Here is an 18,163-nt window from a genome sequence, read left to right as displayed (position 1 = left end):
CAAACAAACAAACAAAAAAAGAAACAAACAAAGAAACAAAAAAGAAACAAACACACAAAGACAGAAAGAAAGAAAGAAAGAAAGAAAGAAAGAAAGAAAGAAAGAAAGAAAGAAAGAAAGAAAGAAAGAAAGAAAGAAGCAGAGGGGTTTAGTGTGTGTATTTCACAGTCTCTCTCAAAGGAGGCCAGAGTGTGCAGAGTGAACGATCTCACACACACGCGACCAGCCAGAAGAGAAACACACAAACACACCCTCAGCTCCTGCCTGCGCTCACACACATCCGTTATCACATTCATAGGATATTGCTAAATCACACTTCGTTTGGTTATTGTTTCTTAATAAAGTTCGCCAGCACATTTTCAGCTTATCTGATCAGATTTAATGTTCTGGGTTTTATTTTTCAAGCTAACCGTTTCTTGCTTGTTCATTAGTGCACGCTCTCACCAAACAAACTGTTTCATCAAAAAGGACACAAGCTCAATCCTAAACATGACATTAGTAAATATTGATCAATTAATTACCTTGCTTCAAGTCAAATCAGTCATTTATAAATCAATAAAACTCTTTTACAACTGTTTGCATAATCTAATACGGATAATATTAAAATACTGTATGCATGTGCTGTTTAATGTTACATTAAGACATTATAAGAATTGTCTAAATTATTTGTACAGTGTATGAAGCATGCCAATGTCACCAAGAGTGAATGTTTTTGTTGCACAATATGGCACTGTCTTTTCCCCCATATTTAAATGAGCTTTTCATTGGAAAGCTGACATGTAAATGTTTGTCAAGCAGGAATCTGCTTGTCAACACAAAATCACTCCAAATATGTCTAGAGATTATGTGTTTTAAAACAGAGTTATAAATTGTGTTTTAATATTATTGCATTAAAACACAAAATGCCAACAGGTTCGACTTCACGCACCCACCAAATAAAACTCAACAGTTAATTAAAAGTAAATGAGCAAAAATGCTGTAAAGAAGTAAAATTACTTTTAGGAAATGCATGTGTTTGATATTTTGTAAATGCAATTGTGACTTAAGCAAACAAGTACTTGCGGGGTCAATGATGGAACAGGCTAGAGAAGCGGACGTATCATTCCCACATTATTTCTGAAGGGCTAATAAGCGTGTTTGTTGTTTCTGTAAACTGAGATATTTCTCTGAGCTTCAGAATCTAAACATAGAAAGAGGAGAAAGGAGAGTTGAGGAATTCCTGCTCTTAGTATCTTAGAACAGAAAACAGCTAGACCTGACCGAAACCATTTTGAATGAATTAAGCAAAACAGTTTAATGAATTGAACAGTGAAAGCAAAGCCACGAAAAAAGCCATTAAAGAATTTGAAAGAGACTTTGTGTGCATGTATACGTTTCCTAAGAGTCCACCAGCGGTTGTAAAGTGGCAAATGTTTTTTTTCTCTCATATACAGAGGCCTATAGCTCTGTTTACAGCCCCTTTGGGATTGGGTTTCTGCCATGGTAGAGTTTATGGAAAACTTGTTCTTTAGCGCATTTCAAGTCAAAGCTAAATTGTGCATGAAGAAAAACCCATGCACAACCCCTACCAATTGTTTTACAGCAACATGCAACAATATCACAAACGTAATAAATTGCAAAAAAAAAAAAAAAAAAAAGCATACTTCCACTATAATGTCAGAACAAAATCTCAAATACACTGCTGTTCAAAAGTTTGGGGTCAGTAAGATTCTTAATGTTTAAAAACAAAAATACAGAAAAAGTAATATTATTGCAATTCAAAATAATAGGTTTTAATTTTAACATACTTTAAAGTATCATTTATTCCTATGATCAAAGCTGAATTTTAAGCATCATTTCTCCAGTCTTCAGTGTCACGTGATCCTTCAAAAATCATTCTAATATGCTGATTTATTACTTTTATTAAATGTTTCCAAAAAATAAACTGTGATTCTTTTTTCAGAACTCTTTGATGAATAAAAAGTTAAAAAGAACAGCATTTATTCAAAAAAGAAACCTTGTCTAACAATATAAGTCTTGACTATCACTTGTTCTTGCTGAATACAATTATTAATTTCTTTCAAAGTGAGAGAGAAAGAAAAAATTTACTGACCCTAAACTTTGAACAAAGTTTATTGTTACAAAAGTGTTCTTTTTAACATTTTATTTATCAAAGAATCCTGAAAAAGTACCACGTGTATCACATTTTTCCAACATTGATAATAAATCAGCAAATTAGAATGATTTCTGAAGGATCATGTGACACTGAATTCTAATTATGCTGTAAATTCAGCTTTGCATCAAGGAATAAATTATATTTTAAAGTATATTAAAATAGAGAAACACTGTTTTAAATTGCATTTTACTATATTAGTTCTATGTATTTTTAATCAAATAAATGCAGCCTTGATGAGCAGAAACATCTCCTTTAAAAGCATTAAAAATCTTTCTAATCCCAAACTTTTGAGCAGCAGTGTATATGATATTATACAGCAAATATACCGTTAAGGTAACACTTTAGTATAGGTAACACCTATTAACTATTAACTATGACTTTTCCCTCAATAAAATCCTAATTTGCTGCTTATTAATAGTTAGTAAAGTAGTTGTTAGGTTTAGGTATTGGGTAGGATCAGGGATGTAGAATAAGCCATTAATATGTGCTTAATTAGTACTAGTAAATGGCCAATATTCTAGCAATATGCATGCTAATAAGTCGTAGTTAATAGTTAATAGGTGTTACCTATTCCAAAGTGTTACCAAAGTTGAATAAATAAAACTAAATAAAATATTTGTGTACTTGAGAAAAAAGTTTTAAAACAATTGAAATTTTTGTTAGCTGTGTATTGACCTATTACCAATCAGGACAAAGTATTTTAGACAGCCATGGAATAACTAACTAAATAAAGAAAAATATAGAAAATATATTTATGGAATTTATGTATTTATGTGTATGTGCACCGTATGCAATAGAAAACCACAATCCCTACCAATAAACTGTTTTAGAGCTACATGCCACAAACCCACAAACAAATCAAATGTACAGAAATTATAATTAAATTGCAAAAAAGAGTTTGATACTGTCAGAACAAAATCTTAAATATACTGGATTTTCATGCTAAAGTGCAAAAAATAAAAACTCCTATAAATTTAGCAACGCTGGCTAAATTCATAATCTCTTTGATCTTGGCTATTATGGAACAAAATATGCTTTTAAACAAAGTCTCAGCATGCCGTATCATGTCACGAGCTGAGTGTGAAATCAACACAAAACATCACACATTCCATTTATCACCTTCAGATGCTTGATAAGACAGATGTCAGTTTGACATTCACTTACTAGTAAACAAATTTAACCATGAATGGGTGAAAATCTCTTTTCTTTCACATACCAAGCATGGTGTAGAGCGGTGTTTGCGTATCTGAAACTCATTACATCACTGTCTGTCCCCTCGGAAAAGGGGAATATGTGCGTCTGCAGTGGACAGTAAAACACACACAAAACACCTCTAGTCCTTACTACAGTATGAGCATGTTCCACTAAGTGTCCTTCATTTTGAACTCTACTGTTTTATCTTTTAAAAACCTACGAAACATAAACAATGTGATATAAAACTGCAGATTGTATTAGCACACTGAGTTATTCAATAGAAACATTTCCATAAGTGAGAGTGCAGAGAGCTTTAATGTTCGACTCATTACATGTGCGCCTGTCAATTAGAGGAAGTTACCGTAAGCGTGGAGGTGTGTGAGTGTGTTTTGTGGCTGTTTGTGGTGCTTGTTAATCTGTGTTAAATGAGAGTCATAAAAAGCAGGCCGGGTGTGAATTAAGCGCACTAAGTACCTCATCACTGCTAGTACCTCAAATACTACTTTAAAAGAGACAAATGCAACCCAGGACCACAAAACCAGTCTAGCACGGGTATATCTGTAGCAATAGCCAAAAATACATTGTATGGGCCAAATTATATCGATTTTTCTTTTATGCCACAAATATTTAGGGAATTAAGTAAAGATCATGTTCCATGAAGATATTTTGTAAATTTCCTACCGTAAACATTTTTTGGATTAGTAATATGCAATGCTAAGAATTTAATTTGGAAAAACTTAAAGGCAATTTCCTCAATATTTCGATTTTTAGCACCCTCGGATTGCAGATTTTCAAACAGATGCCAAATATTGGAAATGTTAACTTTTTTTTTTTTTTTTTTTTTTTTTAATTGAAACATAAACAATGTTTTATTGGTTTATTGGTCCAGGGTCACAGATAACATGCTGTTTTTATACAGTTTAGGGGCAAATATGTAGTTTGTTGACTGCTGTAAAGACTCACTGCACTGCTATAAAATAGTGTAAGAGACAAATAAATATAATTCTACAATCAGGTTAATTTTCTCTGTGCAAACTGTGTCTAGAAAGTTCTTCCAGTAACATTAATAGAATGTTTGTTCAAATGTATCTGGTGCTAATGTGTGCTACTTTCTTTAGAATGTTCAGAGAACATTTCATAGTAACATTCCCATAATGATTGCAAAATGATACATTGGAATGTTGCCTTCACTTTTGAATAAAAAAAAGCACTTTTTAAAATATGGGCGTTCCAAAAATAACTTTTTTATAACTTAATATGAACGTCAGTAAAACGTTGTCACCTGCGATATTAAAGACGTGAAAAAGACAGATAAGCTCTGAACTTAACAAGTTAACTACACAGCAAAAAAATAGGCTTTTATATCATAATTCTTGAATTTTAAATACTTGGTCTAATATAGAGATACAGAGAAATAGTTCTACTTGCTTACGAGGGCCTTGTGAAAAACAGCTCGCTGTCACGTCGAATCAGACGTCGTGACGTCAACCACTGTCTATAACGCGATAATGTCGCGATGAGTGAAGAAGAGGCTTTTAAAGGATTTGGGACAAAAAGTCAAAAAACCTGTTGACAAGCATGAAAAGCAGGCGAGCATCATGACCTCCACTGAACACTGGACTCTCAGTAATTGTACAACACACCACAAGCTCTATGATTTATGCCGAGGCTATCTGTACTGACACGCACGCGCACGTAGGTAAACATACGTGCACAGAATAACGAAAACAGCTCTAAGAACAAGAATCATGTTTAGTAGTATTTATTTAGCATCATTTTACATATTAATAATTTATTCTTGTTTATATTATTATATTATCGTAATTATCATTATTAGAATGCTTTTCAAACTTCACACACGAATTGCCTAATAAATCTAGACCCAAATTTTTGGCTTTATGCAGTGTTATATAGTATTACTACCAAAAATAAGCCAAAAAGCAATTTTGTTCTTATTGCGGTGATCGTTATATAATATAATATACTATTACATATTATAGCCTATTCATAAAATCCCTCGGGAAAAAAGTAAAACCAAAATTTTAAATACTTGCTTCGAAATGTTCATTTTCAAAACACAGGCGCGCGCACTCAAAATGTTTTGATTAGTAAAAGCGCAAACTGATGCTCAGCTCAGCTGAAATGCGTAACCGAGAACACACATGACGTGAGAGGAATGAATCAGCTCTTACTGTTGGTAGTCGTGTTTACAGTAGAGTTTCTGATCTCTGGAGTAGCAGCTCATGGTGAGGAGCTGCTGACACACCGAACACTGCAAGCACTCCTCGTGCCACGAGCTGTCGTTCACGCGCAGGAGGAAGCGATCAGAGATCGGTCTGTGACATCCTTCACACACACTCTGATGGACACAGTCTGAACCTGATGACAACACACAAACAATACACATCAGATATAGGCCTACCTCCAATGGACATTTAAAACAATAAAATTAAATCTAAAACATAAACATAAATGCGAGATACATTTATGAACTGAAAAAAATATATTGTTCACACTTAGAAAAAGCTCAAGGTTATTTATTGGCATCGATGGTTCCATGAGGAAACTTGAACATCCATGGAACCTTTCAAGGTTCTTTATAGCGGAAAAGGGTTCTTTTGATTTTTAAAACGTTCTTTAAAATGTTTATTTTAAGAACTGTTCACTGAAAGGTTCTTTGCGGAACCAAAAATAATTCTTCTATGGCATCACCGCAAAAACACCCCTTTGGAGGCTTTATTTTAAAGTCAAAATGCGCAGTTGTTACTTTAAGGAGTTATTTCTACCCGAAAAAAAAAAAAAGATATATATCGTTTTTGACGTAACGTAGTCAGGTTGATTCGGTTATTTAATTTAACACACGAAATTGTGTTTTTAAAAAGCCTTACAAATAAAAATAATTCTAATTAACTGGCTTAAAAAGTTAATTTAGTTAGCACATTTGTGGATTACCAAAAAATAAAAATGTATAAACACGCAAGTACAGTGAAATATACGACTAAATATTTGTGTATTATATTTTCTGCGTATAGGTTGGTGTTATGTAATACAACTATTTTTCATATAACTATTACAAAAAATTGAAAAGAAAAGAAAAATTATTTTATCCACAGAAGTTGCAGTTACAAAATACGACTCACATTTGTAGCAATAGCCAATTGCATGGGTCAAAATTATCGATTTCTCTTTTATGCCAAAATCATTAGGATATTAAATAAAGATCATAGCCCATGAAGACATTTTATAATTTTCCTACTGTAAATATATCAGTATATCAAAACGTATTTTTCACTAATATGCATTGCTAAGAACTTCATTTGGACAACTTTAAAGGCGATTTTCTCAATATTTCGATTTTTCTGCACCCTCAGATTCCAGATTTTCAAATATATGCATCTCGGCCAGATATTGTCCTATCCTAACAAACCATATATCAATTTATGATGTATTAACCTCAATTAAAAAATGATGACTGGTTTTGTGGTCCAGGGTCACATATTTACATTTAATAATCGCTCTAAAACAACTGATTTGAAGGTGAAAAACCAATAACAATCTGATGATTAAATAATAAACAAATACAATAGTGTGCATTTATTTACACGGGAGGCTACTGATGAAAAACATGAAATATGTAGCTATTGTGTGAAGCTGTTTTTAATTACACAAGGTTGTCATTGTAATAATTAATTATAAAACACACATGAACACTCTTAAAAATAAAAGTGCTTCATGATGCCATTTTTTTGTCTAAATGGTTCCATAAAGAACCTTTTACATCTAAAAGAACCTTTCTGTGCATTTTAAAGCACCTTTTTTTTAAAGAGTGTATTATAATTTCATAAATTTGCAAGCAACGTAAAAACACGAAATGTGACATTTATATTTTATATACTAATTGAAGTTAAATTTCTGAAAAAAGTGCAACCTGGCTGTAAATGTCACCCATCATTTGTTTCTGTGAGGGTGTGAAACTCACCCAGCATCACTCCTAGAGACTCTGCTCCTGTTCTGAACTGATCTTCAATTTTGATTCCGTCCAACATCTTGAAACAGCAGGACTGATGTGTTTGCAGGACAGCGACTCTATAGTGACCTGTTGCAATGCCCAAAATAAATATAGAAGCAGACGCAGCTGGCGAACCGTGTCGAGACAGAAACTAAAAGTAAAATAAAACTAGTCTAGTCTCGCTTTGCTTACTCTACAAGGCGAGACCAAAAAGCCGCATCGTATTTTTTAAAAGTACCCTATGAGGTGTTCAGCAGATTCCTTCAAAGTAAACAATATGAAAGCGTCCAGCGAGAGCTTCCCGATCTCGGTCTGAAGTGAGATCCTCCAGGAACCGGCTCTGATAATCCAGCAGCGGGAGGTGCGTGTGAGTTGTGAGTTGAGCTGTGAGCTCCTCACTGAGTGTTCACGAGTTCTGTGCTCCTCTTGAGGAGTCCGTCTGTGGAGCTGCTGTTTAACTCCCTCTGATCGCGTCATTCTCCCGAGCTGCATGTGATGCTATTGGTGCTGGATCACAGCAGAACCGCCTACAACACCAGATGTTCTGAGGACAAACAGACAGCAATAATTAGTTGTATAAAAGTAGACATTGAAAATAACATATAAGATGCATATGGAAGCATCTATATTCAAAAAGCTAATTTAATACTCTTAAAACAGTTTAATAGACTCCAACTGGAGTAGCCTATTTCTAAAGGTCAGATCAGGTTAAAATACCTCCTTCAGGCAATAACGACACATTTTCATGTTTTACAGTGTGCGACCACAATATTTGCGAATACAGGTTACAGAACTCAAAGTGAGGATTACAACGACAGCGACCAGGAAAAACATACTTTATAATAAATGATGGCGATGGTTATTAGTAGGCTATTATTGGTTGTGTCTAATATAAACTGCACTACAAATATAAAACTGAGACCAGTCTTAAAACCAGTCATAAGTAGCACGGATATATTTGTGGCAATAGCCAAAATACGCTGTATGGGTCAAAACGATCGATTTTTCTTGTATGCCAAAAATCAAGATGTTAAGTAAAGACAGGGCCGGAGTGGGACTCCTTTTCAGCCCTGGAGTTTCAAGCCTTAAACCGGCCCACTTTAGTTCACGACTGACTATATTAAAATGACGTCATTTCCAATTCAGTGCAAATACAGTAGCCTAATTGTTGCTTCACAGTGAAGATTTATTTGAACAGTTAACACAATGTAATGTTTAACAGTACCAGTATCTATTTTCTGTTAGAATTAGTGCTCATAAATATCCAAACCTTGAAATGAAAAAATATCAAATAAATACAAATATATATTAAGCTATATGTATAAAATAAAGATTAAAATAAAATGTATTAAACTTTCTAATGACACTATCATGTCTTTTTCAAGTAAACAGCTGCTTTATAAGTTCAAATATTTTTCATAAATGAGAACATTAAAGGGTAAATCTCCAACACTATTCTTTTAAACATCACAATGTCCTTCTCTGCAATATCTGAATATATATTCTGTGCAAAATTGTTCACAGATATCCAGTCCCTAAACACAAATAAAGAATAGAACAAGTATTGCACTGTCCTACCTGCCCATTCTAGTGTGTTGGGCTCATGACTGGTGCTTGGTAATGTTACGGGGCCTGGCTCTTCACTGTTAGCAGCAAACTGGACTAGAGGCTGCTGCTGCTGAAGAGCAACCGTACAAGAAAAAGTTTGATACATAAACATGAACGATGATTTGCAGACATCGTTGTTTTGCACTGCTCCTAACTAGCTTGACGTTAACCAGGGGTGGACTGGGACAAAATTTCAGGCCGGGAAATCTCACACTTATCCAGGCCATCCCACACCAAATTTGAAATTTGAAACCCTGGACAACAATATTTTTCATCATCACATAAAGAAAAGTTGAAATCAACTGGGTAAAATAATTAAATCTCTTGAACTTCCAATTTGCCTTTTAATCTCTTTTAATCTCTCTGTCTCTCATGTGTGTTTACTTTTTAAACTAATTTTCTTGTATCTGTCACTTTTGTCATAAACACATCTCCACCTTTACAACCACCTATACAGTACAGATCTAAGGTTGGTCTTTTTTAAAGAAGACAACCAGCAGATTATTGCAGAAATACTGAGACCTTTTTAAAGACATGTTTTTGTCAAGATTGTAAAAAGTTGTGATTTTGTAAGATGACACTTGACATTGCTGCTAAGGGGGAGGAGACAGCCACCAGGATGGTTCTTGAGCTTCTAAGCTTTCAAAATTATATATAATTTATGATTAGTACTAAAACATTTGATAGAGAAAAGGGCAACAGAAAAAAGAGGGCCACTACATTAGGACCATGTGTTATTTATTGTCGTAATGTTAAAATTAAAACAACAAAAATTAGCTACATCTTGAATATATCTTTATTAAAAAATCTTAAAACTAAACATGTTTTGCATTATCATGGGTCATGTTTGGCCCAAAGGAAAATTAACCATGATATTATTGAGCCTATGGTAAACATTGTAACCATGTTTTTTTTTTTTTTTTTTTTTTTTTTAGGATTGATTCCCATTAGTATAATCACAATTTTATACCATGGTGAAACTATAGTGTAGCAAAACCATTGTATATTGTATAATTATTGTATAACTATAGTAAACATGTTTTGTAAAACCACAGTTAATTTTTAATAAGGGTAGCTCCCTAAACCTGTTTTAAAACGATATTTTTTATAGATTAACATTTGTTAGCAGTTCAATACTTAAGTAAACGAAGACAAAACTACAATAGTCTGTTTACAGATGTAACTGACCTGCACTTTAGGTCCTAAACAGGACAGATTTGTCTCTCTGCTCCACCTGGGCACTTCTACTTCTACTAGTCTCGCGTCGTTTTGGCGGACGCGCGGATGCGCGGAGCGCGCGCGAGATGAAACGCGTGCCAGTCAAGACTAACCGATTTATGATTTATTAGAGTTTTATTATTGAATGGCTAATTCTGAAATAACCACTTTAGTACATTAGGCCGGCAACAAAAACAATAACAACAACAATATTAAATAATAATAATAAAAATTGGAGGGTAGCGGGCCAAAAATTCTCCCGATGGACAGTCCGCCCCTGGCGACTGCTGTGAGTGCAGGCAGCTAGGGACACCGGCCCTCGCGGCCAAAAAAACGGACCGGCCCACCGGGAACTCTCCCGGTCCTCCCGATTAGCCAATCCGGGCCTGAGTAAAGATCATGTTCCATGAATATATTTTCTACCGTAAATATATCAAAACTTCATTTTTGAAGTTAGTAATTTAGTAATATGCATCGCTAAGTACTTCACGTGGACAACTTTAAAGGCGATTTTCTCAATATTTAGATTTTGTTTGCACCCTCAGATTCTAGATTTTCAAATAGATGTATCTCGGCCAAATATCGTCATATCCTAACAAACCTTGCTTCAATGGAAAGCTTATTTATTCAAAAAAGAATTACCTTTACGACTGGTTTTGATGTCCAGTGTCACATATATTATTTTAACAGTTTTCACCGTCATATTTTAAATAATAAACATGTAAACAGAAAAAAATCAGGATGTAATTTTGGGTCGTTCTCCAAAACATAACAAACTCTAAAAAATTTATAATTAATAATACACAGACAATTACGAATATGCATTTCTATTAAACACAGACTAGAATTAAACATAATGTAATTTTCTTAAAAAAAAAAATCTTAAAAAGTAGTATATGTTCCGTAAACATCGAATATTAACTTCTTACGCTTTTTATCATGATTTATTTAATTGCTTTTGTCGTAAACAAATTCAGCTGTGAAATCTGGACAATATATCCAGAATCTCGAGTCAGATATTTAACAAAGAATCATTTCATTTCTCGCGCAGCTGCTATGAAAACTGTGCTTTTATCTTCATGAAGTGACATTATCTGCTTGATTAATAAAGACCAAGATAAAAGCTGATTTAATCTCTCCGCGCATAATATCCATGTAAAATTCATAAGGAGAATCTTTTGTGTTTCAGATCGGCGCAAATTCATTTCGCAGAGACAGACATCTCGGAGCAATAAACCTGCGAGGAACAAGAAAGAAAGATAAAGGGGGAGTTTGTATCTTTATTACTTTCCTCATTAGTATTCTTCTCTTTTCTAATTATGACAGGCTGATTTACGTCCTCTCATGACTTTCTCCTGAACATTTCACCATATTTTTCTTCCTGAAATACGGGAGATTTGTTTCGTCCCTCTTCACATCTGAACAAAAAACGATTTATGTTTGTTTATATATATATATATATATATATATATATATATATATATATATATATATATATATAATTAGATTTTGTTTTTATATTAAAAAATCTGTTTAATTTTCAGTCATTACATACACGACATAACATTATTTCTAACAATTAAATTGCGTTAATTCAAGCAAATGAGTATTTTTAATGATCACTATTTGGCTTTCAACGCTATATTTCAAAAGATAAGCCAGTTGGTGTCTGAATAACTAAGCCTTCAAAGATAAACGTAATATATAGTAAATAAAGTAATGTTAACAATCATAGGCTTTTATCAAAAGAAAAAATATTATTTTAATCGTGAATTAACAGCGACTTTCAAGAGTGGTACATTTTCCTCTTTAGATTTTCTAGTAATTTTTCGTCTCGAGACAATTTTCGATGGGATTACTGTACTTGTGATTCGTGTAAAAAATAATTAGAGTATTTTTGTTTACATTCTTAGCGAAAATTGGCGTTTTAAAAAAAGAAAAGCGCACTTTGTTGCTATGGTAACCTCTTCTCGCGAACGCGATTTCCGTTTGCCAGCGTCTATTTCATGCAGTCTTTATAGTCTTTGGTATTCTACAGTCTTTGGTCTTTAATAGCATATCTTGTTTAATCTTACTTTTATGTAAAATAAATAGACTACTAAGAACACCCCTTATTTAAAGGGTTTCAAGTCATAATTGCCTGGTTAAACGCACACAAATCCTTCATAACTATAACCAGACTATTTCTAATTCCTTATTTGTTCCGTAAACGTTGTATTTACACATAAACGTAAAAGTCTTTTAATTATGATTTTGTATAAACGGTGTAAACATTTGCTTCTGCTAGGGGGGAAGCTCACTTTCAGGTTCAAACAGATCATATTTAGACAAAATAAATGCTTTAAAAACCAAATCTAAACACAAAACGGCATAAACTCCATGCATGCATAATTAAATTAAAAAAAAAAAAAAAATACTATAGCCATGTAAATACTTCATTAATAGTCCCTGCACCTGATAGTTTTCAATAGTCTGTCATTTACAGATTTGAACACTGTATTCTTGCGCCCTCTAGCGTCAATCTTCCTGATACTGAACTTATTTGGTCTGATATGGTCCATATCTGCAAGACAGAAAGTCAAAAGTCACTCTCAACTTATCCGTCTATAAAGCCTAAAAAGGCATGTATTTCGCAACATTTCAGCATGTTATTCTTATTAAGTGACAGTCATTTTTTACCCAAGCAAACTCTCTTTGGGGACTCCAGGTACACTCTTAAAAATAAAGGTGCTTCACGATGCCATAGAAGAATTCTTTTTGTTTAAATGGTTCCATAAAGAACCTTTTGCATCTGAAGAACCTTTCTGTTCCATAAAAGGTTCTTTGTGGCGAAAGAAGGTTCTTCAGATTATAAAAGGTAAGAATGAGATGGTTCTTTAAAGAACCTTTGACTGAATGGTTCTTTGTGGAACCAAAAATGGTTCTTCTATATGGCATCACTGTGAAGAACCTTTTAAAGCACCTTTATTTTTAAGAGTGTAGGTTGCAGTTCTGGAAAATAGTGGCACTAGAATGGTTCCTGATGGTTTCACACCAAATTCATCATCTTAATTCTTAATTCTTTTGCAGTTAACATGTGTCTTTTCTTCTCCACCTGATTTTTTTCTGACTGTGCTGACCCAAAGGTCATATCTTAACTTTGCAAATTCTATTATTGCATTAGTAATGCATTCTTCTCATGGACATTTATTCATTTTTGACTTAGTCTTGAGTTAAATCTCATTTTTGGCTCATTTTATCTGTAAAAGAAAACATGCCTGACAATTATGCACACCTGAATATTTTCACTTCCATCCTTCATGGACAATTACATATAATTAATAAGTGATTAAACACAAAATCAATAGTAGTTATTAAGATTGATGTGGTTTGAAATTGTTAAGATGTGCTTGAAAAAATGAAAAAGACAAGAATATCAACTTGCGTAATAATTCTGCATGCACTGTAGAAGAGCATAGCCATTCTGTGCCATCTCAAGAGTAAAATTTAAGGTGGGAAGTCATTTTACTCCATCCTATGCTACTTTTTATGCAATTTTTACATCACTTCTTTAATGCAATTAATTGTGGACTCCAAATATATGCTAATGTTTGCAGAAAATAAACTCCAAATTTGACTAAAACAAACAGTGGAATCTAATTGAAGATTTAGTCCAGCTGCATTAGATATAAAATGAAAGAAATGCAAAACACTTGGGATGTATTTTTTTGTTTTAAGTTAGTTGAACCACGACTCAAAGGGATGAATAATTTTAGAAAAGACCAACGCGTGCCATAAAGCACTGTCGTTTGATGTCTGATGACACTGATAGAAATTAAGTTAGTAATTGTGAGCACATTCTCTTCATAACTGGTATATTAATAGCACCATTCATCACTCTGACAGCACACACCTGTAGATTTGTGTCAAAAGTCAAATCAGTTCACCATCGAGTACAGTCTGATCTCATTCTGATGAGATGTTTGTTTCAGGAAACTGCTCTAAAGTAATCTGGAGATGCAAAAATGTAAATAAAGCTTAAATGAATCAAACCTCAGAACATGTGCGAGCTCTTCTTGAAGCCATTATCAGCTTTATATCTAGCATCTAGTTTTGTGACTTTAACACCAGGCTCATCTGCCGACATGTTATGAGAGGAAACTGGTGGACTCTGAATATTAAGTTGAGGATGTTTGGTATGAATGTTAATTCAGGAAAACCTCCCAAAGAGCTTCGTTAAAAAGCCTCCTGAAAGAGAAGCATGTCTCATCAAAGCCCTGATCAAATGCCTTTTACGATATTAAAGCTAATTCATGTAATCTCCGTTTATGCGACACACGTTTTCTTCCAAATGGAAAATATTGGATGTAAATACACTTAACAAGCGGGGAAAACAAACCGAGCTCTTAAACTGTTTATTGTGGTTAGTTTTAATAGGTTCCGTACGGCAACAGGATCTGCGGCTAATTCATGTTAAACCTTCTTCTGCGACAACAAATTTGTGTTGGACATATGTCAATATGATGCAAAGCAGAATAGTTTTATAAAAAACATAAAAACTATATATATATATATATATATATATATATATATATATATATATATATATATATATATATATATATATATATATATATATATATATATATATATATATATATATATATATATATATATATATATATATATATATATATATATATATGTGTCATCACAATGTATGCATCCAGTTGTCAACATGTTTTAGTTTATATGTCTAGGAATTGATCCCATGATCCCTGGCATTGCTACATAAATAGACAAACAAGCAAACAAACAATGTTTTCACTTACAGTGAATTATGGACATAGTATATAATGTAGAAATAGTAAGTCTAGTAGTCTATGTTTGCTATTCCACATGTAGCTGATTGCTACAAGTTACTAGAAAAGTTTAATGTTTTAAAGAAATAGTTCACCCAACAATGAAAATTTGCTAAAAATGTATTAACCCTCAGGCCATCTAAGATGTAGATGAGTTTGTTTCTTCATAAGATTTGGAGAAATGTAGCATTACATCACTTGCTCATCAATGGATCCTCTGCAGTGAATGGGTGCCGTCAGAATGAGAGTCCAAACAGCTGATAAAAGCTGTGAATAAAATCACAATAATCCATAAGTAATCCACACCACTCCATTAATTATTGTCTTGTAAGGCCAAAAACATCACTTCTGGCCAAAATACGAGTCCATAATCAATAATAACACTTCCATTACCTCTTGTTCTCGCACATCAAAATACACTGTCGCATTTGTTTTGAGGTGTTCTGAACTTTTTTCCTCTTGTAAACAGTACTTGATCTGTGCATATTTTACTCCTAATTCAGACAAGGCAACTTTTTCACTAGAGAAAGCAATATTATGTATTATAGGCTCATATTCTAGCCAGAAGCAGTGGTTTAAAGTTAAAAATTGATTAATAATTGATGCGTTTCTTACAAACATAAAGCTTTTTGCTTCATAAGACATCATTTGCTGAACCGGAGTGGTGTGTGCTACATTTCTTCAAATCTGATGGAAAAAAAGATGTAGATGAGTTTGTTTCTTTATCAGATTTGGAGAAATGTAGCACTGCATCACTTACTCACCAATAAATCCTCTGCAGTGAATGGGTGCCGCCAGAATGAGAGAAAAACAGCTATGGATTATTGTGATGTTTTTATCATCTGTTTGGACTCTCATTCTGACGGCACCCATTCACTGCAGAGGATCCAATGGTGAGCACGTGATGGAATGCTATGTTTCTCCAAATCCGATGAAGAAAATCATCTACATCTTGGATGGCCAGCAAATGTTCATTTTTGGGTGAACTATTACTTTCTTAAATTTCTTTACCATCACATTACATTTAAAATATCATCAATCATAAACTGATATTGCATCATAGTAGTTTAACCTTGATCACTAATTTTAGCCACACGGTTCTTAGTGTGTATTGAATTATATAATAATAAGACTGCATCCGTGTCCTGCTATTTTTTGCTGTACAAAATAGCAGATTAGTGTGTCTTTATTTGAATGTATTATCTGAATTATGAGCACACTGGTTTGTAGAGCAAACAGTTTTAGCGCTGAACCCCTACTTTAATTGTTAGAATGGTCACAGATCAGCGATCTCCACGTAGAACCGAACTTGCAGACCAAACTGTAAATCATAGAGACTTGTAACTTGGAGGGATGGTAATACTCAAGACCGCTGACAAAGTCACCAAGGCTAGCCCCAATCGGTCTGGCTGGGGCGCTACAGCGATCAAAAGTACGAAATCGCTCATAACTCCTAAACCGTCAGTCGCAGGCTCAAGTGTCGTATGCCGTTGGAATCCTTGGCGAAATTGTCAGGTATTTTGCAATTTTGAGAAACCTACTTTTGTATGGGATTTTTTTGTGCCAATAATAATGAACGTAACTTTATAAAACTGAACGTAACTTTCCAAGAAACGATCAAAAATATGCCACTGCAAAAGAAGAAAAACACAATGAAAATGAAAAAATGAACTCAGTCGCACGAATTTAACATGCTCTTCAAATATGCTTCATTCTTTGTTAATGATTTTCAAAGAATCGTTTTCGCGAATCATGGATTCTGAATGCGTTGCCACAGCTTTCGCTTACGCTTCGCAAATTTTCGTTTGCTGTTTTGGCACAAACCTCTCGTGGGGGCGGACTTAACAGCGATCTACTCTGATTGGCTAATGAGCTTTTGATGGACAGTTGCTTTCTGACCTGGATGCACAGACTGTGACGTCCGTGGCGCGCATATTGGAAAGTTGCTGCGGTGTGCAATACGTCGTGCATTGTTTATATTAAGTATTAATGTTATTAGTATTTCACCTACGGTCGTCTCTTACCCAGCTTTCTATTGATATATGGTTTGTTAGGATAGGACAATATTTGGCAGAGATACAACTATTTGAAAATCTAGAATCTGAGGGTGCAAAAAATCTAAATACTGAGAAAATCACCTTTAAAGTTGTCCAAATTAAGTTCTTAACAATGCATATTACTAATCAAAAATTACATTTTGATATATTTATAGTAGGAATTTTACAAAAAATCTCCATGGAACATGATTTTTACTTAATTTCCTAATGATTTTTGGCATAAAAGAAAAAACAATTTTAATCCATACAATGCATTTTTGGCTATTGCTACAAATATACCCCAGCGACTTAAGACTGGTTTTGTGGTCCAGGATCACATACATACATACATACATATATTTCTAAAAGTATAACAATAAACAGGTTAAACACTGATTCAGTAACTTTGTCATTGGATTTACCACCATTTAGTTCTTATAACCCCCAACCCCAGCTCTTCCTGGAGCATGTTTGAAGTGTTCCTCCATTGCTAAGTCAATTTCTGAGTCAGTAGCATTTGCGCTCCACCTCTTCACAGCATCTGAGGGAAGAAAATATGAATGTAAACAGCAAAAAGTTAAACAAGCACTTATTTTGAAAGTGTTTTTATCTATCAAACTAATTGTACAATGCAGTCGAACAAGACTTTTCCCATCCGTTTCATGAACACATTAACCTGTGATATGAGTAACATGAGAACATTATATTTTAGTGGATTTCTCTGACACTCTTCATGTCACAGTATTGAGAGCTTCTCTGAGATACCAAATTATTGAATGTTTCACCAGGACCACTCCCTCTCCTTAGTCTTCAAAAAGTCTAAAAGTAATGTAGTGACACTCTTATGGAAATAAGATAATTTGTAATTATTTAAATTTGTCTAATTTTTAAACTGTGTGTCATGAATCAACATCTCAGAAAAATGTTATGCATTTCAAAACAAAGTGACGACTTAATTCGTGATGCAGGATGTTGATTTCATACATGTCCACATATGAGAACACCGGGACTAAAACATGTTAATTATGCGTTTGGACATTTCTGATGAAAACAGGTCTTTTAAATAAGACACAAGGAACATACGATGTGTCACAAATTACCT

The 18,163-nt window shown here is 33.7% G+C and overlaps 2 protein-coding genes across 2 annotated transcripts in view; one reads left to right on the top strand and one right to left on the bottom strand.

Moving 5' to 3' along the window:
• The window catches only part of lmx1ba (LIM homeobox transcription factor 1, beta a), a 61,580-nt gene extending 53,817 nt beyond the window's left edge, over nt 1-7,763 (bottom strand). Inside the window, exons 1-2 of the mRNA XM_073840800.1 lie at nt 7,329-7,763; nt 5,542-5,728 (exon numbers count right to left, since the gene is read on the bottom strand). Of these exons, the coding sequence (XP_073696901.1) occupies nt 5,542-5,728; nt 7,329-7,395 (254 nt within the window). The 5' untranslated portion in view covers nt 7,396-7,763. The remainder of the gene's footprint in view (nt 1-5,541; nt 5,729-7,328) is intronic.
• Nucleotides 1-18,163, top strand: part of LOC141335365 (target of rapamycin complex 2 subunit MAPKAP1-like) — a 575,213-nt gene that overhangs the window by 466,392 nt on the left and 90,658 nt on the right.

Source organism: Garra rufa, chromosome 5 (genome assembly GCF_049309525.1).
Source record: "Garra rufa chromosome 5, GarRuf1.0, whole genome shotgun sequence".
NCBI classification, from domain to species: Eukaryota; Metazoa; Chordata; class Actinopteri; order Cypriniformes; family Cyprinidae; genus Garra; species Garra rufa.
The sequence above is the reverse complement of the archived record's forward strand: the minus strand, read 5'-3'. Positions and strand labels throughout refer to the sequence as shown.